Below are 22,962 nucleotides of genomic sequence, written 5' to 3' on the forward strand. Positions count from 1 at the left end.
GCTGCATTAATGGCACCTGTGTCACCCAGCACACACTGGCACAAAGGCCAGCGCCCCAGCCCACAGCTGCTGCCGATGGTGGAAACGCACCAAGCTAGGCTGGGGCCACTGAGGAGGGGGCAGAGGAGAGGCCGGACATCTGTGAGCCCCGACATCTGTGAGCCCCTAGAGTCTGACCAAGCTGGTGCTGGTGCCACCAAATTCATCTCCATTACTGCAGGCAACTGCCCAGGCTTTTTTTTTTTAAGATGTTTTGATTTGTAAAGGTACAGTGACACACAGAGAGAAAGAGATAGATCTTCCAACAGCTCGTTCACACTCCAAATGGCCACAGCAACCAGGTCTGGGCCAAGCTGAAGCTAGAAGCCAGAAAACCGGAACTCATCCTGGTCTCCCTCCTGGGTGGCAGGGACCTGACACTTGGACCATCTTTCATGCCTTCCCAGGCACATTAGCAGGAAGCTGGATCAGAAAGAGAGCAACAGGCATTCGAGCCGGAGCTTCCATACAGGATGCTGGCGGCCAGGGCGGAGGCCTCATCCACTGCACCACAGCGCCTCCAGCCCCCCAAGTTAGTGGTTCACAGGGTTTGCTGCCCATCAGAATCCCCCCAAAACTAAAAACCCCAATGTCCAATTCCAAACTCAATGTCCAATTCAGACCCTACTTAAATTCAAATGTCCAGGGGTAGCAGTTGGACAGCTGTATGTTTTTAGAGATCCCCAAGTGATTGTAACGTGTAGCAAACGTGGCCAGCGGGGCCCCCAGTCCACAGGAGCAATGAGGAAAGGCAGTGCAGAGCAGGTGGGCGGCAGGGGCGGTACTGACCAAATCTTGCCTCAGAAAAAGTGGGTCACAGGAGCTTTCTGCCCCACCCACACTCCCGACACACACACCTCTGGGAGTTGAGCCGAATAGTAAACTAGAGTGAAAACTGATTAACTCGTTAGCAGGATTCCTTTCTAGTGACAAAGGAACGGGCAGAAGCCTACGTGTCTATTTAAAAAGGTTTCTCAGCATTTCGAGTATTTGTTTATCTGGACAGCAGCAAGGCAGACAGAGACCTTCCCTGCGCTGGATCTCTCCCTAAATGCCTGCCACACATTCCAGCCACCCCACGCTGAAGCCAGGAGCCCTGCACTCCATCCTGGTCTCCCACGTCGGTGGCAGGGCCGCGTTCTTGAGCCATCACCTGCTGCTCCCCGTACTCACGAGGAAGTGAGACCTGGAAGCACTCCAGCTATGGAATGCGGATGTCCCAAGCAGCGTCTTAGCCAAGACACCCAGGATCCGCACAGGGGCTCTCTGAGGGGTGGCCAGAAGGCCAGGCTACAGGTCACGTAAAGCAATGTCACTCAAACCTTTGAAAAAGCAGTCTGTTTTTTAAGATTTCTGTTCATTCTGCACTGAAGAATTCCTTCACAAAGTTGTGGCACAGGTTAGTCGCCACTTGCATTATTGGCATCTCATATCAGAGTGCCAGTTTGAGTCCCAGCTCCCTGCTACACCCCTGGGAAGGCAGTGGAGGGTGGCCCAAGTACTTGGGTCCCTGCACCCATGTGGGAGACCAGGATGGAGCTCCTGCCTCCTGGCTTCAGTCTGGCTCAGCCTTGGCTGTTGGGGCTACTGCAGGAGTGAACCAGCAGATGGAAGTTCTCTCTCTCTCACTCTTGCTTTGTCTTTTCAAAGAAGTAAATCTTAGGGAAGAAAAAGTTAACTTTTTTTAAAAAAAAGATTTATTTGTTTATTTGAAAGTCAGAGTTACAGAGAGAATGAGAGGCAGAGAAAGAGGTCTTCCATCCACTGGTTCACTCCCCAGATGGCTGCAACGGCCAGAGCTCTGCCGATCCGAAGCCAGGAGCCAGGAGCTTCTTCCAGGTCTCCCACACGGGTGCAGGGGCCCAAGGACTTGGGCCATCTTCTCCTGCTTTCCCAGGCCATAGCAGAGAGCTGGATCGGAAGTGGAGCAGCTGAGACTAGAACCGGTGCCCACATGGCATGCCGGTGCTCCAGGCCATCTGTGCCACAGCGTTGGCCCCGAAAAAATTAATTTCTCATTTAGTCTCTCAAGCTCAGAAGCCACATAAAACCTCGCATTTCCAACCTTCCAGGAAGTGCACGCCTGGGCACAGTTTTTGAAAGCAGGGCCAGTACTCCTGCACAAAGATCTTTTCAGGTAGTGGTTAGAATGCAGATCCTTAGGCCCCAACCCACGCCCTCTGACCCAGAACTTCTGTAGTGTGAGGAGCTCCCCCACGGGACACAGCCACACCAGAGCCTGGAAGGCTTTATCGTAAACTTGGCACCCACGACCCCAGGTATGTGGGAAAAGTGCTGGAACTCTATTTCTTATTTTAAAAAGTAAAACACTGATTGCCTGTAGGAGTGGGGGGATTAACTGGACACAGAGACCTTTCAGGGCTCATGAAGACGTGCTGTGTCCTGACCATGGCAATACCCACGCAGGTGACCGTCTGTCAGGACTCTCCCTGCTGTTCCCTTTTATTTATTCATCTACCTGTTGCCAGATGTTTGCCACTGTTGAAGATTTTTATCATGGCTCACAGAATCCCTTATTATGTTAAGTTTCCTGGCTCAATTTCTGCACACTCTGAAAGTCAACTTTGGGCAAATTAAAATTAGAAAAAACAAAAGCGAATGTGAAAAGAAAACTTCCCAACTGATTCTTAAAGGGCACACCTTTCTGTCCAGTGTTCAGGAATGGCTGTCTCTAAGGCCCCCAGCCTAAGGACGGACAAAGCACAGCCTGGTGCCGGGAGAGACTTCCAGGAAGGTGCCTGCTGGGCAAATACACCCACGCAAGCAGCAGGCAACATGTGAGGCCGGTGCTGGGGCGCAGCAGGGGAAAGCCCCAGCCTGCAGCCAGCACCCAATCCAGCTCCCTGCTAACACGCTTGCCAGGAAAGCGGCAGAAGATGACCCAAGTCCCTGGCCCTGCACCCGCGTAGGAGACCCGGAAGAAGCTCCTGGCTTCTGGCTTTGCATCTGCACGGCTCCGGCCGTTGCAGCCAATTGGCGAGTGAACCAGCGGATGGAAGACCTCTCTCTCTTGGTCTCCAGCTCTCTCTTTAACTCTGCCTTTCAAAACAAGGCACACCTCGGAAACACGGAGCTTGGTGAGGCGAGCAGCACCAAGCCACAGACTGAGTCCATTTCCAGGAAAGGCCCAGCGAAGGCCACGTCCCAGTGGAATGCATGTTGAGTGGAGGCAGCCCCGGGCTACAGGCGGAGGCGTAGCCCACTATGCCCCCAGTGCCGGCCCCATTATGTATTCTTAATTTGCTTCATTTTATTTGAAAGAAGCAAGAGAGGAAGAGTCAGAGAGAGCGAGATCGTCCATCACTGGTTCTCTCCCCAGATGCCTGCCACAGCCAGGGCTGGGCCGCGCTCAGGCCAGAGCTCCATCTGGATCTCATGCAGGAAGCAGGATCAGAAGCCCACAGCCACGACTGAAATGGACACTTGATAGGAGGTTGGGGGTCCCATGTGGGAGTGCTTATCTAGCTGCACAACGCCCACCTCATATGCATATTCTTGGCAGCTGATTTGTTGTGGCAAAAAATTGGAAATAATGCATATACCAAATAAAAGTTATGGTATAAATCATATGATGAAATACAATTTAGGTTTTAAAATGAAAAAACTAGATCCTAACGTATCAAAATGAACAACTCTCCAGAACGCAACGCTGAGTGAAATTCTAAAACACATAAAACTATACCAAAATACCTAAAATCATGGCGGGGGTAGGATGCATGCCAACATCAAGGCTGAGGTTGCTCTGGGAGAGAGGGAAAGGAGACTGGAAGAAAGAAAAAGAAAATGTCCGAGGCCCATTATGATTGTTTATTTCAAAAGATAAGCAAAGGGGCCAGCACTGTGGCACAGCAGGTTAATCTGCCTGCGCCGCTGGCATCCCACATAGGTGCCGGTTCGAGTCCCAGCCGCTCCTCTTCCTTCCACTCCAGCTCTCTGCTATGGCCTGGGAAAGCAACAGAAGATGGCCCAAGTCTTTGGGCCTGTGCACCGGCATGGGAGACCCAGAAGAAGCTCCTGCTTCCTGGCTTCGGATCAGCTCAGCTGCAGCCACTGTGGCCATTTGGGGAGTGAACCAGCAGATGGAAGACCTCTCTGACTCTCCTCTCTGTATCTGTAACTCTACCTCTCAAATAAAATCTTAAAAATAAGATAAGCAAAAACGAAAACTATAAGCCTTTATTCATTCTATGTGGTGAGTTATAAACTCACTGTATGTCCTTTTATTTGATACTGCTTGTTTATTGATAATATATATATTCTGAGGCTTGGTCTATCATTCTTCATGCTTCTGAGGGCTATTATTTTTTTCAATTAATGAAATCATCAACATGCACCCACCCCTCCCAAAGTTGCAGGGAAGGGCAGAAGAACGGGCGAGCCTAGGAGATACCCACAGTGGCAGAGACCACAGAGCGAGGCGAAGGCTCTCGGAAGGCCTTCCTTAACAGGTAAACAGAAATCACACTTGCAACAAGAACCGCCTGCATGGCTGACAGGTCACACTCCACAGAGCTGCCTGGCGATGGCCCCTGCTCGTCACGGTGCTTCTTCACAGTCCTCTGTTCAACAGAGGGCAGCTACTGTTTGTGTCCGAACTGGGATTTGCGCTCCATGCGTGGGCAAATAGAAACATACAAACCAATGCACCGAAATGAATAATTTTCCAACACCAAAGCAACTCCTTTTGTTGAGCAAAACATATCACAAGAAGAACTGCAAAAGAGAGGAACTACAAGATAGGAATTCTAGTAACTCTATAATCCTCTGTACATGACGTTAAGTGGAAATAGATCTTAGTGAAAAACAGGACAGGTAACAGGAGAGGGAAGAAGGGTGGGAAGGTGGGTACGGGGGAAGAATTACTGTGTTCCTAATGTGGTGATGAAATGCATGCAAATAAGTAAATTTTAAAATAAACACAATAATAACTCTACAAGGAAAATTTTTATTTTAAGTTCAGCAAAATATGCAACTCATCCCCATATAACAGAGAAGAGTTCACTGGTCCAATAAAGCCTTGTTATGGGAGTCAATCGGCTAAGAGACCCCAACAACCAGTGATACACATAAAAGGACCTTAGCTTCCCAAGAGTCACAGGTGGGAAGATAAAGGTTTTTAAAGTTGCTAAGGAAGAGTATTTTTAAAAACATATTTGGGGAGAAGAAACACGTTATAGTCTCCAAGGCAAAAAAAAAAAAAAAATTCCTGGAGGTCCTTATTAGAATACTCTAAACGTTAAAGGATGAAAATTTGTAATTTTGGGGCAGACACTCGGCGAGGGGGAGACACCAGCAGGACGCCTTCAGCCCTTGTTCCTCGGTTCCGTGTCTCCCTCCAGCTACCGACTCCAGCTGCCTGGAACCAGTGGATGAGACCTCTCTCAAATAAATGAATACAAATGCTTTAAACTTCGCGACTCCACAATTAAAATGACATAAACTTGAAATGTGTATAGACCACTAAGTGTAAGAAATTAGACTTGAATAGCCCTCTGGAGGGCCCATCCAAACTTGCACAGATCAAGTAATTCCTACATTACATTTACTCTTTAAAAATACAGAAAAGCTGGCCGGCGCCGTGGCTCAACAGGCTAATCCTCCGCCTTGCAGCGCCAGCACACCAGGTTCTAGTCCCGGTTGGGGCACCAGATTCTGTCCCGGTTGCCCCTCTTCCAGGCCAGCTCTCTGCTGTGGCCAGGGAGTGCAGTGGAGGATGGCCCAAGTGCTTGGGCCCTGCACTCCGTGGGAGACCAGGAGAAGCACCTGGCTCCTGCCATCCGATCAGCGCGGTGCGCCGGCCACAGCGGCCATTGGAGGGTGAACCAATGGCAAAAAGGAAGACCTTTCTCTCTGTCTCCCTCTACTGTCCACTCTGCCTGTCAAAAAAACCCGCCACCTGCAGGGCTGGCATCCCATATGGGCACCGGTTCAAGTCCCAGCAGCTCCACTCCAATCCAGCTCCCTGCTAATGCACCTGGGAAAGCAGTGGAAGATGGTCCAAGTGTTTGGACCTTGCACCCACATGAAACCTGGAAGAAGCTCCTGGCTCCTGGCTTTAGCCTGGCCGAGCTCTGGCCATTTCGGCCATTCAGGGAGCAAACTAGCAGGTGGAAGATCTCTCTGTCTGTGTCTCTCTCTCTCTGTAAATCTGCCTTTCAAATAAATAAAATAAATCTTAAAAAAAAATAAAATAAAATAGTTTTGATGTTTCAAACCAGGCCAAAAAAAAAAAAAAAAAAAAGCTACCATCATAAAAATCATATAACTAAAATTTCCAAACATAGTGCATATAACTAATTGAAACAATTACAGGTTTTGTAGCATAGGTTTTTCCTGAAAACGCAAGTTGGATTTATAACACAATCACGAATATTAAAATTGTAATGTATTTTAAAATGTAATCATTCTACTGTGGTTGTATAAACAAAATACAGACCTTATCTCTTGGAGATAATGAGATGCCCCTAAAGTAAACGATAGCTGGAATCTGCCGTAGAGCACACCCGGAGTTACATGTAGGCGTAGGGAGACAGAACACAGGACACAAGACTGGTCATATTTTGAGAACTACTCAATCCAAACAGTGGGTACACCGAGGTTCACTATTCTCTTGCCTCTGCTTTTGACTGCACTGGAAACACTAATTGTAAAAAATTTTTAAAAATAAGAAGATGGTGCTTAGGGGCCAGTGCTGTGGCTCAGAGAGTTAGGCCGCACCTGAAAGCGCCATCGAATATGAGCACTGGTTTGAGTCCTGTCTGCTCCACTTCTGATCTAGCTTCCAGCTGATGTGCCTGGGAAAGCCCCAAGGGGTGGCCCAGGCTCTTGGGCCCCTGCTGCCTACGTGGGAGACCCAGAGTACAGGCTCCTGGATTCCGCCTGGCTCAGTCTCAGGTGTTGAGGCCATTAGCAGAGTGAATCCGTGGATGAAGATCTCTGTCTCTGCCTCTCTCTCCAACTCTGTCTTTCAAATAATAAAATAATCTCTTTTTTAAAGGTTAATTTTATTTATTTGAGAGGCAGAGTTACAGAGAGGGGAGAAAGACAGAGAGAGATCTATTGTGTTCACTCCCCAAGTGGCTACAATGGCCAGGACTGGGGCCAGGCCAGGGCCAGGAGCCAGGAGCTTCTTCCGGGTCTCCCACGCAGGTGCAGGGGCCCAAGCACTTGGGCCATCCTCCACTGCTTTCCCAGGCACATCTGCCAGGGTCGAGGGCAGCAGATTTACTCACTCCCAATAAATAAATCTTTTTAAAAAGAGATAGTTTAAAATTAAGTCAACCCCAGTTAATGAAGAATTTTTCATAACAGAACAGAGAACAGAAAATTTAGAAAGAACGCCTTCCAACCCCGTTGTTCAATCTGGTGCTAGAATGTACTAGAATGTTCCCTGGTATCCCGCTCTCCAACCTCTACGCTCCTTAGCCCTGTCTTCAGCTGAGCGACTTAGATGACTCCGTCTACACACGCAACTCCCTGAACTCAGACTCCCAAACTGTTGAAACAATAGACATTGTGTAAGGGAACACATTCAAGCACTTTTCGTTAAAGTTATAGGGCGATGGGGAAGCAGTACAAGATGGCCCAAGTCCTTGGGCCCCTACACCTGCGTGGGAGACCCGGGGGAGGCTCCTGGCTCCTGGCTTTGCGGCCGTCTGGGGAGTGAACCAGTGAACGGGAGACCTCTCTCTCTCTGCAACCCTACCTCTCTAATAAATAAAAGTAAATAAAGCTGTAATGCGAACCGAAAGGGTTCTCCACACAGGGGAGGCGAGGGGCCCCGGCTGCACCGTGTCGGCGACAAGGACCCGCCGAGAGTCCTCCAACAGGAAAGGCCAGCAGCCCGGCTGGAGGGACCGGTTCCGAGCTCCCCAGGTGGCGCCGGGGAGGGGAGGCAGGCGGGGGGCCGCCGGGGACGCAGCCGGGATGGGGCCCCCGCTCCCGCCGGCCGCCGCACCTGCGCTGACCTGCGGGACCGCACCCCGGCCGCGGGGTGCCGAGTGGGGGCGCCGGAGCGGAGTCGCACGCCCGGGGCGAAGGCGGCGGCGGAGGCCCGCGACGGCAGAGCGCAAGGCCCCGCGCCCGCGGCCGGCTTCCCCGAAGGGCGCAGCGCGCGGGGCACGGACGGGAGCCTGGCTTGAGCCGCGCGCGGGAAGGGGTCTGGGGGCGCCAGGGGCACTCACCGCTCGGCCTGCGAGTAGTGGCAGCGGCCCAGCACGTTGAGCTTGCACAGGTGCAGCTTCCCGCAGGGCCTCTCGCAGCGCTTGCGGCGGCAGATTCGGACGGGAGTGGTGGCCACCACCGAGCAGGACACGCCGTCCCTGCCGCCCGTCTCCAGCACCACGAAGCGCTCGAGCCCGGCCGCCTGCAGCTCGTGGCACAGCTGCGCCTTGGGGAGCCCGATCTCCTGCAGCAGCGCGTCCAGCGCCAGGCGGCCGCCGTGCGCGCACAGGATCTTGGTGATGAAGCTGCACACCCCTGGGTCCGCCATGGCGCGCGCTCGCCGGCTCGCAGGGAATCGAAACTGACCAGGGTCCTGAGGGCGGGCGGGGCGGCCCGGCGAGCCCAGCGGTTTCGGTTTCCGTCTCGGCTGTAGGCGGGGTCTCCCCGACGCGGGTCCCTCGGGCGGAGGTCCGCGCGCGCCGGCGCTGCGCCCCTGGGCTCCCGGCTCGGCGCGGCCAGAGGCCCCCAGCCCCGCGTGAAGAGGAAGTGAGACTGACGTGGGGGCTCCGCGCGCGTGGGCCCGGGGGAGCCGACCCCGGCAAGCGCCTCGGCCGCTGCAGGGCGCGCGGCACCGGGGCGAGGGAGCCGCCTTCCGCGGAGCCCCGACGGCCGCCGCGCCCCTCCGAGCCCCCTGGGGAGCGGCCTCCCCGCGCCCCCGCTTCGTTTCTCTGAGTTTTTATTATTATTATTGTCTCTATCGTGTTCTTTGGCCACCTCACGGTGTTTTTGGACAGCCACTTCTTGGCCGGCTCCTGCGCACAGCGCGACAGCGAGAAGTCGCCGAGGGGCCTGCCGGACGCGGCAGGGGCTGGACGGGCTCTGCTCGGCCCTCGGCGCGGCGCACAGGTGGTTTTTAGGAGAAGCACAGCGCCCTGAGCCCGCCCCTGCACGCGGCCGACGGTTTCCCGCGTGTCCCCCGGCCCGGGACCTGTGCGCCCGGCATTGGCATCCCAAAGCCCGGAGCAAGCTCCCGCACGCCCTGGGAGACCGCAGAAACCCGCCCGCAGGTGCAGTCCGCGGACTTCGACACAGCGGCAAAGGGAAACTTCAAAAAAACCCAACCCCGCGTTTGCAACAAAATACATGAATCTGGAAAACATCGTGCTTAAGTAAGCCAGTCCCATAGGGACAAATCGTGAGGCCGCTATAAGACACCCGGCCACCGGAAAGGTTCACAGTCGGGTGGGGGAGAAGATGAGAGCTGAGGGGGGGGGGGGGAAGGCTCAGGACCCCAGGGGGCGGGCAGGGAAGTAGGAGCAGTGAATCCCCTTAGGGTCAGGGTGGAGCTGACCCCGGCCGTTGGGACATCTGGTCACCTGACTTCCAGCAACTGTGGTGGGGGCCGTAGCTTTGGATGGTGTGGGGCATAGATCGCGCCACAGATGAGAGCCATTTTACTAACACAAATACCACAGGTTCTCCCTGATCTGTGATAACCAATGGAGCGCCTAAAAGGAAACCTGTAGGACTGAAATTGACACTTGGAGAAGCAATGACTTGAACAGCCCTTGTCTTGACTGTCCAGGAATAGGTTTTGCTGTTTTTTTCTTAATAGAGAATGGGCCTGGAATGGGAGAGGGAGGAGGTGGGTGCGAGGGCAGGTACAGTGGGAAGAATCACTATATTCCTAAAGTTGTACTTACGAAATTTGTACTCCTTAAATAAACAGTTCCTTTGGGAACCACACACACGACCATTGGTGATGTGGGTGGTGTTGGCTACTATGCAGGCCCCGGCACAGGGCTGGACCCACGTTGGAAGAGGGAAGTTTTTTTCTTTCCAACACGCCCAAGTAAAAGAAGTGGTCGCTGACCAGATGCGAAACACATAGAACTCGGTCACCAGATTAGAATTCTTCAAAATGGTTCTGGGGATTCTCTTCAGTGTGGTAATTCAGGTCGATGAACAGATCACCCCCTCTTCCCCGATGCCTGCAACCAGGACCCCCGGAAACTGCAAAGCCTGACAGACCCACAACCTTAGGCAGGGCCTGGATAAAGGCCTCTGTCCAGGATGAAGCCCAAATGCCAGAGATTCATGGTTGTCCGTGGAGGGGGGGGGGGTGTCACTGCAGGGCATGGGGAAGGTCCAGAGCTGAGGGCCGCAGAGGGGCCAGGGCTCTGCCCAGCGATGCAAACCCCTGTCGGGGCAGCTCGTCCGGGAAGGCGGTGTCCCTGCTGGTGTGCTGCTCTGGGCTCTGGCCGGCCTGCTGCTCTCCGACAGCTCTGGGACAGAGTGCGTGGTGTGCAGATCAGCCAGGCAGGGCCCACGTGGAATGGTCCGGCTCTTGTTCCTTGCAGTGGTGGCTTCTCTGGTTGTCTTTCGTCTCCTTGGCCTTGGCTGTGGCCTGGCAGGATCCCGGGCACTCTCTCCTCTCAAGTCAGTTCAGTTCAGAGTGCTCACCGACTGCCTTCCGTGTGGCCCTTCCTCTCTTGAGAAACCATGCTTGCGTCCAGGCAGGATGTGCTTGGGAAGAAATGAAGAATGTGAAAGTGTAGCGAAGGGGCCAGCCTGGTGGGGTGGCTGGGAATGAGGACAGAATCCCCCTCGGCTCACAGCCCTGAGAACTGATGTGAGGACAAGGGGGACTTTGGGGGGATTTCAGAACCTGTCACAGGGGCTCTCCAGGAAGGGAATGCTGACCTGGAATGAGCCGTGCACAGGAGTTCCCGTGCACAGGAGTTCCCGGGTGTGTGTTAGGAGAACGGCAGTTTTATCTATGGCGCGATCTGCACCCTGATTTACATCCTAAACTCTAGCCCCCAGAGAATGGCAGGGTTCTTCTCTTCGTGCAAGAAAGAATTCAGGCGTGAGAGAGAGAGTAAGTAGAAAGCAGACAGCAAGGTTCATTAGGGAAGGGACATCCATAAGAACGGATGGGCACCTCTCCAGACAGGACCTGGGAGAGAGCGCCCTGTCACTCAGACGGGGAGAGCGGGGTTACATGCTTGAGTGGAGCTGAGTGGAGAATACACCTGGCCAGGTGGGCGGCTCACCATAGAGGCAGAGGGCTGAACCTGCAGTCCAGTTGAGGCGGGGGCCGGGGGGGGTGCAAGGGAATGGGCTTTTGCCCTCCCGCCTCTGCTCCTCTTGGAACAAAGGGCTTCTGGAAGTAAATGGAAACACTCCTATCTGAGTTTTCCCCCGAAGTTACCAGACGGGGAAGTCTGGCTGCCCCAGAGGAAGGGCAGGGGGGCATTTGAAGTGCAGATACTGGGCTGCACCTGGAAGGGTATCGGGCAGAAGGGGCGGGGACCCCCACCTGCCAGGCCCTCAGGTAGGCGGGGGCAGGGCAGGAGGCGAACACTGGGCTGCCCCTGAAACGTTATCGGGATGACTTTGAGACCTGAGATGCCTGTGCTGGACATAGATGTCTTCTCTTTAGGCCTTTGTCACACACACAAGCTCATCTGACTTCCTAGCCGCCATTGCTGGAAGCCAGGTGTCCACGTGGCCCAACCACTGTTGTCAAGCTCCACCCCCATCCTAATGGGATTCGCTGCTCCTGCTTACCTGCCCACCCTCTGGCAAAGTTTTTAAAGGACCTGCTGGGGGGGGGGGGGGTGGCTCACTTGGTCAATCCTCTGCCGGCGTCCCTTATGGACACGGGGTTCTAGTCCCGGTTCTCTCCTCTCTCTCCCTCCATCTCCTGATCTCTCTTTCTCTCCGTCTCCTGATATCTCTCTCTCTCTCTCTCTCTCTCTTGATCTCTTGATCTCTCTTTCTTTCGCTCTCCTCCTCCCTCTTTTCCTTCTTCACCCCTTCCCTCCAGTCTGTAGGGTTTCCTGCAATAAACTCTCCCTTACTCCGGGGTCTGCTATGTTTTGTGGCGGCCTTACACCCTGGGTTGAAGGGGGACTTGAGCCACACACGGTGTCAGCTCTAGTCCACGCTTTCTCCGTCTGTAGTCGGGGAACAGCGCTTCCTGTAGAGCTGCTTGGGAGAGAGAAGTTACTGGACTGAGCCGTAGCTCCTGCCACCACAACTGGTCCCCGCATGTCTTTCCACCACAGTCGGTTCCGACACCGCTCACCCTTTGCTAGCCTCTCAGCTGATCTCAGGAGCTTCCCTGGCTGGGGGCCCCACACCCTCATTGCTGATCTTGTCTTGTCCTCTCTCACAGTTGGACAAGGGAATACCAGGAGGTCCCCACGTCCTAGAGCTGAACACAGGTCCACTCTGCGCTCCTTAGGCAGGAGCAGCTCTATCTCCCCCTGCTGACCAGCGGGCGGTTTTCATACCTGTGGTCTCGGCTGGAGAGCCGCAGTGGCTGGGGGCTGCCATTCCTCCCTGTGTCTCTAGGCCAAGCGAGTCCCTTCAGGGCCAGGGCTGTGGGGACGGGAGATCCTCGTGGGCTGCTGGAGGGATACGAAGTGGGGGCCGCTCATGCCTCCATCCATTCTTTGCAGACCCACCTACTCTCTGCTGGGCAGGCAGCCCCGTCCTAAGTCGTCTGATTGAAGGCGTGAGTCACAACGTCCCGGAGGACGTGCGCTCCCTGTCGTGTGTCCCCTCCGCGCTGCTCTCTAACCGGCCACTCCAACACGTCACCTGTCCGTTAGCTTCTGGGTGTGAGGTGCGTGGACCCTGCGTTCCTGGGCTCAGCCCACCGTTGCCCCGTGAGATGATTCCACGTGGGACTGTGTGTCTGCAGACAAGCAGTCTTCAAGCCCCTGAGAATGAGCCACACGGACACAGACAGCAACCTCGAACCCACAGTAAGTGTCCGTTCCTGTGAGAGCAAACCCATGGCCCTCCAGACAAAAAGGGCTCATGTACTCTGCTGGCCACCTACTGGTCCCCCTAAGGAGCAGAGTGTAGCATTGCTCCTTATGGCTGGCAAATTGGACTTGCAGACGTGGCCAGCTCCGCCACCAAGGCCTCTTCATTCGGGGAGGGGGCACTGTCAGCTGACAGCAAGGGGCCCAGCTATTTCGTCTCATTGGCCCAGTGTCTGTGTCACCCTCACGTGTGATACAGACAGCTTCCCACTTGGTGCCCAGTCCCGTAGTCCCACTGACAAGCCTCTGTCCCAGACCTTCCTGTTTCTGATTTTCCAATCGTTTTCTTTTTAAAAAATTTTTATTGATTTATTTGAGAGGTGGAGTTACAGACAGTGAGAGAGACAGAGAGAGAGGTCTTCCATCTCCTGGTTCACTCCCCAGTCGGCTGCAACGGGTGGAGCTGCGCCGATCCGGAGCCAGGAGCCAGGAGCCAGGACTTCTTCTGGGTCTCCCATGTGGGTGCAGGGGCCCAAGCACTTGTGCCATCTTCCACTGCTTTCCCAGGCCATAGCAGAGAGCTGGATCAGAAGAGGAGCAGCCAGAACTAGAACTGGCGCCTATATGGGATGCTGCTGCCACAGGCGGAGGATTAACCTACTGCGCCACTGTGCCAGCCCCCAATCTTTTTCTTTCTGGTCCTCTACTGAAGGCCAGGCCATGGTCACTGTGCATGACCCTGGGACATTCTATACAAAGTAGATGACCAGGTGCCCACGTCTAAGCCCCTCTCACTGGGGAGATCATCCCTCACCACTGCTTTTTTAAAAAGATTTTTGCACCAATTTTTTTAAAAGATGTATTTATTTATTTGAAAGGCAGAGTTACAGAGAATGAGTGAGAGAGAGCTCTACCTTCCCTCCACTGGTTCACTCCTCACATGGCCTCCATGGCTGGGACTGGGCCAAGCCAAAGCCAAGAGCTTCATTAGAGTTTCCCACATGGCTGGCAGGGGCCCAAGCACTTGGGCCATCTTCTGCTGCTTTCCCAGGCACATTGGCAGGGAGCTGGATTGGAAGTGGAGCAGCGGTAGAACCAGTACTCATATGGGATCCACTGTTGCAGGCAGGATCTAAACCCACTGTGCCGCACAGCAAGCCCCTCCTCACCATTCTTTTACAAGGCCTTGCCTCATGCTCAGCCTTACCCACGTACTGAGTTGACCCGTCCATAACCCAAGCTTGGTCTTTCAACAGGGTGCATGGAACCTTTCCATACGGCCATGGGTGACGGGAGGAGAGAGGCTGGTGCAACTGTAGTGAGTGACGTGGAGACCCGGGTGGCTTGTTCGTGCAGCTCGTGGTCTGTTCCTGTTGTGCTCAGTGTCAGATGACTCAATTTCATCCTGTGATAACTGTGGTGGCAGTTCCACCTGATGATGACTCATTTTGTGCAACAGAACCTACTCACGATGGCCAGTTCTGAATCCAGGGTCATTTGGCATCCCTTTCAGGACAGAAAGCGCAGAATTATTTTTTTAAAAGAACAACCCTGCAGTTGACTTGTTCCAGGCCGGAACCTGGAACCTGGAACTGACATGGGTGCAAGGACCCAAGTACCTGGGCCATCCTCTTGTGTTCCCACATTAAGGGAAGCTGGATAGGAAGTAGAAGGGCAGGGACTCAGTGCCCTGTGACAGGAGCCCAGGGCTGCGGGAGGACCCAGCACCCTGTGACAGGAGCCCAGGGCTGCGGGAGGACCCGGCGCCCTGTGACAGGAGCCCAGTGCAGGAGGACCCGGCGCCCTGTGACAGGAGCCCAGGGCTGCGGGAGGACCCAGTGCCCTGTGACAGGAGCCCAGTTGGGAGGACCCAGCACCCTGTGACAGGAGCCCAGGGCTGCGGGAGGACCCGGCACCCTGTGACAGGAGCCCAGGGCTGCGGGAGGACCCGGCGCCCTGTGACAGGAGCCCAGTGCAGGAGGACCCGGTGCCCTGTGACAGGAGCCCAGTGCGGGAGGACCCGGCGCCCTGTGACAGGAGCCCAGTTGGGAGGACCCAGTGCCCTGTGACAGGAGCCCAGTGCGGGAGGACCCGGCGCCCTGTGACAGGAGCCCAGTGCGGGAGGACCCGGCGCCCTGTGACAGGAGCCCAGTTGGGAGGACCCAGTGCCCTGTGACAGGAGCCCAGTGCAGGAGGACCCGGCGCCCTGTGACAGGAGCCCAGGGCTGCGGGAGGACCCGGCGCCCTGTGACAGGAGCCCAGTGCGGGAGGACCCGGCGCCCTGTGACAGGAGCCCAGTGCGGGAGGACCCGGCGCCCTGTGACAGGAGCCCAGTGCGGGAGGACCCGGCGCCCTGTGACAGGAGCCCAGTGCGGGAGGACCCGGCGCCCTGTGACAGGAGCCCAGTGCGGGAGGACCCGGCGCCCTGTGACAGGAGCCCAGGGCTGCGGGAGGACCCGGCACCCTGTGACAGGAGCCCAGTTGGGAGGACCCGGCACCCTGTGACAGGAGCCCAGGGCTGCAGGAGGAGGACCCAGTGCCCTGTGACAGGAGCCCAGTGCGGGAGGACCCGGCGCCCTGTGACAGGAGCCCAGTGCGGGAGGACCCAGCGCCCTGTGACAGGAGCCCAGGGCTGCAGGCTGGTGCTTAACCCGCTGTGCCCCGACACTGGCCCAGCAGGGAACTTCTTATGTTCTCGTTCTCCACCAGGTGTCCAGTCCGGCCTTCCTGGTTCTTGGGCTGTTCTGCGCGACTTAATCCTCCACTGGGCTTCTGGCCGGACACACCTGTCTCAGCACGTCGCCTCTCTGGGCCTGCTAGTCCTGTCCCCTGCTCTTGGACAGCGACGGAGGCATTTCCACCTCACTGTCCACGAGCCTTCACCTCTCCCCGTCCTGGCCTCAGTCCTCTGTCTTGCTCTGGTCTTCCCTGGTGCTCACGCGTGTGTGATTAGATGTGCTCTCCGTGAGCGAGTTCTCCTGTTTGCGTGCTTGTATTCCACGCACTCCACGGAGCAGTTTTCTCAGAATGCTGGCGTCCACACTCAGTGTGTCTAGTAGAGAAACAGAGCAGCTGAGCGTAGCCCCTGGTCCTGCAGCACTGACAAGGGACAGCAAGGGGAAGGGAGGGCCAGGCATGTCTGAGGCAGCTACTGGGAGAGGTTTAACGATTGTTCTTGTCCCATTTGTTTGTTGGTTGTTATTTTACTCGGAGGCTTACGCACAGGAGAAACCTTCACGGAGATCTATGTGAAGAGAGTGCCTTTGGGTACATTAGCCTGTGAGTCACTGGAGCCACTAGTTGGAAAGGGAAACAAAACACACACAGGTTACCATGGGTCAGCTACACCAGGTCATAGAAGGAAAAGTACACAAGCGTCAGAGGGTTGGGTCAGGTGGAATGGCCAAAGTCCACGGCAGACAGGTGTTCTGGGGGACGTGGGAGTGGAGACAGGCGCTAAGGAAGGGGTCAAGTGAACAAGAGGGGGCAGAGCGAGAAGCAGGCACAGGGCGTCTCCCCGGATTGAACCCACATTCCCTCGGAGGAACGGGACTGGGAAGGGATGGAGCTGTAGGCAGAGGCAGAAGGCTGAGCCCTGGAGTAGAGAAAGGCCATATCCCTCTTTGAGGATAAATGTACAGACTTTGTCTTGCTGGTGTAAGACGAAGGACTTCGGGTTGCAGAACTTCTAGTAACACTAGTCAGAGAGTAAGGACGTGCGGTGAACCACGGCTGCACGTGGCGACAGTGGCCGTGTGCTAGCCAGCTGGTCCCCGGTGAGTTTTGCCTCCAGTAGTGCCGTGTGTAGTCCTTTCACAAGGAAGAGGACTGATCTGTGCAATCAACAGGGCATTTTAGGAACGACAGCATGGCTGCCAAGGCTAGCTCAGAAGCAGCACTGTGGCTTCCTCCTCGCTCTTGTTTGGAGTCTTTGCTTCAGGGAAGCTACCTGTCATGTTGTGTGGACACTCTATAGCCCTGTGGAGAGTTCCATGTGGAGGTAACCAAGACCTCCCCTCAACAGACCGCAACCATGTGAGTGAGCCACGGAAGAAAATCCATCAACCTCTGTCAAGACATCCCAGGACTGCACCCACCCTCCACACAGCCTCAAAGACTAAGCCACAGCCCTCCAGCTAAGCCACCCCGCAGAAACTGGGAGATAGGAGGGTTGATTGCTTTAAGCCCCTAAGTATAGGATTGTTTGAGAATGCTAAGTCAGTCAGTCCAGAGGGGCCTGAGCGAAGTGGCTAAGTGGTGAGAGGGAACAGAATTGCCACCAGTCCCCAGACATACGTGATGCAGAGACCAGTCAGCAGACCGTACGTGGCTGGGGAGTGATAATCGGAGGCCAGCGTACGAAGTCAGGGCAGGACTGGGCCTGGCAGGCAAACACAGGGCCAGCAGCAGGCTGCATCTGAGTGGCCTTTCCTCGTTTGGGCTTCTTCCTTGAATTCTGTTCTATGCAGGACAGAATGGGGTGGAGGCTGTTCCTAGAACATCCACGCACAGTGTGTGGGATGCCGACAGGACCACCGAGCCCTGAGCACTTAATATACATTAGGTGCTTTAGTAATATGAACACAAACAAAATGTGGCATGTCCATACAAGGGGGTAGTACTCAACCATAAAAAAGAATGACATAGTGAGGGCCGGCGCCGTGGCTCAACAGGCTAATCCTCTGCCTAGCAGCGCCGGCACACCAGGTTCTAGTCCCGGTCGGGGCGCCGGATTCTGTCCCGGTTGCCCCTCTTCCAGGGGCATAGCTCTCGGGAGTGCAGTGGAGGATGGCCCAAGTGCCTGGGCCCTGCACTCCATGGGAGACCAGGAGAAGCACCTGGCTCCTGCCTTTGGATCAGCGCGGTGCGCCGGCCATGGCGGCCATTGGAGGGTGAACCAACGGCAAAGGAAGACCTTTCTCTCTGTCTCTCTCTCTCACTGTCCACTCTGCCTGTCAAAAAAAAAAAAAAGAATGACATAGTGATAAATGCTGTAACATGAATAAACCTTGAAATCATTTGGCAGGTGAAAAAAGCCACAGAAACAACCATGTCTTATGATTCTACTTCCATGAAGTATCACATGGAAAGCCAGCCACCCGCAGTGCCAGGGAAGTAGCAGGCATTCAGGTTAAAATTAGTTAGGTTTGTGAGCTGGAAGACCACACCTTTGCTACGCCCCTGTGTGACCTCACGCCCTACCTGATACCTTCACCACACCCCTGTGTGACCTCATCCCCCTACCTGGCCACACCTGGGTGCCCACCCACCAATCAGGTTAATTAACTCCCCTTTGGAAGTGGGTTAAAAGCCTGGAACACGGTGTGTCCTGCCCTTCTCTTCTTCCCTGGCCTCTTGTCAGGAGGGGGCTGGCTGTAGCCCTGCACATCCAGGGCGCGAGGCCTTAGGGCCACTCCCCCCCCCACCCAGGCCTAGATGCTCCTCTACGTGGCTGGTTCCTGGTGCTCGGTATGAACCCAGATTTACCTCTCTCTTAATAAAGCTCTCACTCTCCTATGCATCTTTCTCACTAAATAAAGGCTTAAAACGTACCATGCTGCCTCGTTTATCTGTGCCGGTATTTAGAATTCTTCTCTAGATATTAGGCAAGAACCTCTCAGGCTTATTAATATCGGAGATTTATTAGTAAGCATATGGTGATATCGTGTGGCACCCCAAATTCCAGTAGCATACGTGGCGCCCCAGATGGCACTTCTGGGGAACTCTACAGGGCCACATTTTTGTAGAAATTTTAGGGGGTCATCTCCGATTTCACTAGCATCCCATATAGCCGCTGGTTTGAGTCCCAGCTGCTCCACTTCTGATCCAGCTCTCTGGGGGATCCTCAAATAGCTGCAACGGCTGGAACTGCGCGGATCTGAAGCCAATAACCAGGAGCTTCTTCCAGGTCTCCCACATGGTGCAGGGGCCTAAGCACCTGGGCCATCCTCCATTGCTTTCCCAGGTCACAGCAGAGAGCTGGACTGGAAGAGGAGCAGCCAGGACTAGAACCGGCACCCATATGGGATGCCGGCACTGCAGGTGGATTAACCTATTGGGTCACAGCGCCGGCCCCCTCCTTTCAGATCTTGTTTCTTCACCCCATCGTGCACACACACTTATCTTCTGAAAAACTTTTCCTATGACCACAAAATTTGCTTTTTCCTTAAGCAAAATCAGCTCAGGCAAGGAATGTAGAAACTTAAGTCCTGGCATCCCCTCAGCACTGAGGGCCCTGGGAAAGACTGGAGTGATTTTCTTAGTGATTTCCCTGGGCCTGGGTCAGCATCACTGTGCCTTGGGGCTGAACTGGAGACAGACTCCAGGCCAGTGGATTCTCTTTAAGACAAACAAAACCCCAGTATGTACATATCGTAAAACTCAACTCGCCTGTTGTAAATGTTCATACAATTACATTATTTGTAGTGAATTTGCATAGTCATACCACCTATCACAATATGGATTGTTTTTACACTCTCCCAGACACTAATATGTCCTATTGCAACTGCAATGAAGTTGCAAATTGCAGCTTTGCCTTTTATCCTGCAACCAGCTTTGTGTGTCTCTATGACTATGTGTCTCATAATAACTGATGATTCTTAGAGCTATAATTGCACAATCTCTCAAGTACACTCATGTCCTACTCTGCCCTTCTTAGATCGATCACTGTTGGAACTGCTCCTACCAGGAAGTAGATATATTAAAGCAATATCCCCGGGGCCGGTACTGTGGCATAGAGGGTGCCGCCTACAATGCCAGGATCCCATATGGACGCCAGTTCGAATCCCAGTTGCTCCACTTCCGATCCAGCTCTCTGTTGTAGCCTGGGAAAGCAGTAGAAGATGGCCCAGGTCCTTGGGCCCCTGAACCCACGTGGGAGACCTGGAAGGGGCTCCTGGCTCCTGGCTTTGGATCGGAGCAGCTATGGCAGTTGTGGCCAATAGGAGAGTGAACCAGTGGATGGAAGACCTCTCTCCTTCTCTCTCTCTGCCTCTCCTCTCTGTGTGTAACTGTTACCGGAGAAATTGGAGAGTTCTTGTCTTCGCGCAAGAAAGAATTCAGGCGTGAGAGAGTAGTGGAAAGTAAAAAGTAGCAAAGTTTATTAGGGTAGGGACATCCATAAGAACGGATGGGCACCTCTCCAGACAGAACCTGAGAGTGCCCAGTCGCTTGGACTGGGGGTGGGGGGTAGGAGCAAGGTTACATGGTTGAGCAGAGAGATTACCCCTGGCCAGGCCAGGTGGGTGGCTCAGCAGAGAGGCAGAGGGCTGAGCGCCCAGTCTGGTTGAGGCCGGGGGTGGGGGTGGGTGGGTGAGGGGTGGGTTAAGGAGATGGGTCTTTGTCTTCACACATCTCCTCCTGAAACAAAGGATTTTATGGCTGTAAATATTAAGAAGCTCCTATCTGAGTTTCCCCCTGAAGGTATCAGACAGGAGGAAGGCTAGCTGGCCATCCTGGGTTCAGAGGAAGGGTGAGCAGGACCCCCTAGAGGATGGGGATCCGGAACAGGAGCAGGGTGTTTAAAATGCAGATACTGGGCTGCATCCGGGAGATTGTGGAAGATTTGTCAGGCAGAAGGGGCGGGGACCTCCACCTGGCAGGTTATGGGTAGAAGGGGCAGGGCAGGATGCGAAGGCCCGGCTGCCCCTGAAACATTGTCAGGATGACTTTGAGATGCAGATGCATATGCTGGACATAGATGTCTTCTCTTTAGACCTTTATGTCACACACACATAAGCTCATAACTGACTTCCTACCTAACATAACTCTGCCTTTAAAACAAATAAATATATCTTTTCAAAAATAAAAATAAAGCAATATCCCCAACTGCTTAGGAATCACCAGTGATTTCAGCTGAGTCACAAAATCCAACAGAGCGGATTCCAGCATTTCAGCAAGGCAGCCCTGGGGCCCTGGCCAGCTGGCAGAGCTGGCAGAGGAGAAGGGTTCTCGCAGCCATGTTGAATTCCCTGCCCTCACAGCCCTAAGCCTGCTCCGCATCCGAACAGGTGTCTTCCCAGGGTCTGTCTGTCTTCTTCTTCTTCTTCTTTTTTTTTTTTTTGACAGGCGAAGTAAGACAGTGAGAGAGAGAGAGAGAGAGACAGAGAGAAAGCTCTGCCTTCCATTGGTTCACCCCCCAAATGGCTGCTACAGTTGGCACGCTGCGCTGATCAGAAGCCAGGAGCCAGGCGCTTCTCCTGGTCTCCCATGCGGGTGCAGGGCCCAAGCACTTGGGCCATCCTCCACTGCACTCCCAGGCCACAGCAGAGAGCTGGACTGGAAGAGGAGCAACCGGGACAGAATCTGGCACCCCAACCGGGACTAGAACCCGGGGTGCCGGCACCGCAGGTGGAGGATTAGCCAAGTGAGCCGCGGCACCGGGGTCTGTCTTCTTCTTATTTTTTATTTTTTGACAAGCAGAGTGGACAGTGAGAGAGAGGGAGACAGATTTTGCTGTTGGTTCACCCTCCAATGGCCGCCATGGCTGGCGCATCACGCTGATCTGAAGCCAGGAGCCAGGTGCTTCTCCTGGTCTCCCATGGGGTGCAGGGCCCAAGCACTTGGGCCATCCTCCACTGCACTCCTGGGCCATAGCAGAGAGCTGGCCTGGAAGAGGGGCAACCGGGACAGAATCCGGCGCCCCGACCGGGACTAGAACCCGGTGTGCCGGCGCCGCAAGGTAGAGGATTAGCCTATTGAGTCACGGCGCCGGCCCGGGGTCTGTCTTCTTACAGAGGCTATCAGGGGGTGCTAGTTGGGTCATTAGAACTCGGGTTTGTGGGCTGGATGTCCACAGACAAGCACAGCCCTCGTTGGCATGTGAGAAAGCCTGGGCTTTGAAGAAAAGGGTTATGGGCTGGGATTTGGGACTGGCTCCAGGATAGAAGCCTGCGAATTCTAAACTCAGGTCTGACCGCCTTCACCACGTCCCATTTGACAAGGCAGGAGGATAAAACATTTCATTCAATAGTTTGCGAGGCTGATGTAAAATTCTTCAGTATTTAGACTCCTGGTGCTGGACCTCTGAGTGATTACCTGTATGGAAAAGTCCAGAATATGCAAATGCAGAGACAGGATGTCGATTAGTGGTCGCTGGAGGCTGGGAGGAGGGTAATGACTGACTGCTATTGGGTGTGGGGTTTCTTTCCGGGATAAGGAAAGTGTCCTGGATTTCAATAACGGTAAGGGATGCACAGCTCTATGACTAGACTAAGAGCCACCGAACTGTACACTTACTGAAGTAACTAAGCTATCCTCAAAAAAATCTGTTGAAAAATGAGCTAAAATGGATTTGTTTTAAATTCAGGCAAAAGTAGGGTTATTTTTGAAATTTGAAATGAGGGCCGGTGCCGTGGCTCAACAGGCTAATCCTCTGCCTTGCAGCGCCGGCACACCAGGTTCTAGTCCCGGTCAGGGCACCGGATTCTGTCCCGGTTGCCCCTCTTCCAGGCCAGCTCTCTGCTGTGGCCTGGGAGTGCAGTGGAGGATGGCCCAAGTCCTTGGGCCCTGCACCTGCATGGGAGACCAGGAGAAGCACCTGGCTCCTGGCTTCGGATCAGCGCGGTGCGCCGGCCGCAGCAGCCATTGAAGGGTGAACCAACAGCGAAAAGGAAGACCTTTCTCTCTGTCTCACTATCCACTCTGCCTGTCAAAAAAAAAAAAAAAAATTGAAATGAGAAGAATGGCAAGTACAGCGCTGACTGTGCATGTGTGAGCATCTGTGTGTGCACCAACGTGTCCAAAGTGGATGTCCACAAGCCTGCGTCGGCGAGTTCGGGTGTGAGGTCACCCGGGCACGTGAGTTCGGGTGTGAGGTCACCCGGGCACGTGAGTTCGGGTGTGAGGTCATCTTCCAATGCCTTCCCAGGCCACAGCAGAGAGCGGGATTGGAAGTGGAGCAGCCGGGACTCGAACCGGCGTCCATGAGGGATGCCGGCACTCAGGCGGCGGCTTTACC

The 22,962-nt window shown here is 54.5% G+C and overlaps 2 protein-coding genes across 3 annotated transcripts in view; one reads left to right on the forward strand and one right to left on the reverse strand.

Moving 5' to 3' along the window:
• ZC3HAV1 (zinc finger CCCH-type containing, antiviral 1) overlaps window positions 1–8,567 on the reverse strand; it is a 59,662-nt gene extending 51,095 nt beyond the window's left edge. Inside the window, exon 1 of the mRNA XM_062203280.1 lies at window positions 8,244–8,567. Within this exon, the coding sequence (XP_062059264.1) occupies window positions 8,244–8,551 (308 nt within the window). The 5' untranslated portion in view covers window positions 8,552–8,567. The remainder of the gene's footprint in view (window positions 1–8,243) is intronic.
• A 414-nt stretch (window positions 8,568–8,981) lies between these two features.
• IFT56 (intraflagellar transport 56) overlaps window positions 8,982–22,962 on the forward strand; it is a 96,827-nt gene continuing 82,846 nt past the window's right edge. Inside the window, exons 1-2 of one of the 2 annotated variants that reach the window (XM_062205579.1) lie at window positions 8,982–9,392; window positions 12,693–13,001. In XM_062205579.1, the coding sequence (XP_062061563.1) occupies window positions 12,963–13,001 (39 nt within the window). In that variant the 5' untranslated portion in view covers window positions 8,982–9,392; window positions 12,693–12,962. The remainder of the gene's footprint in view (window positions 9,393–12,692; window positions 13,002–22,962) is intronic. The other variant, XM_062206485.1, reaches the window with a different exon arrangement.

Source organism: Lepus europaeus, chromosome 1 (genome assembly GCF_033115175.1).
Source record: "Lepus europaeus isolate LE1 chromosome 1, mLepTim1.pri, whole genome shotgun sequence".
Taxonomy (NCBI): Eukaryota; Metazoa; Chordata; class Mammalia; order Lagomorpha; family Leporidae; genus Lepus; species Lepus europaeus.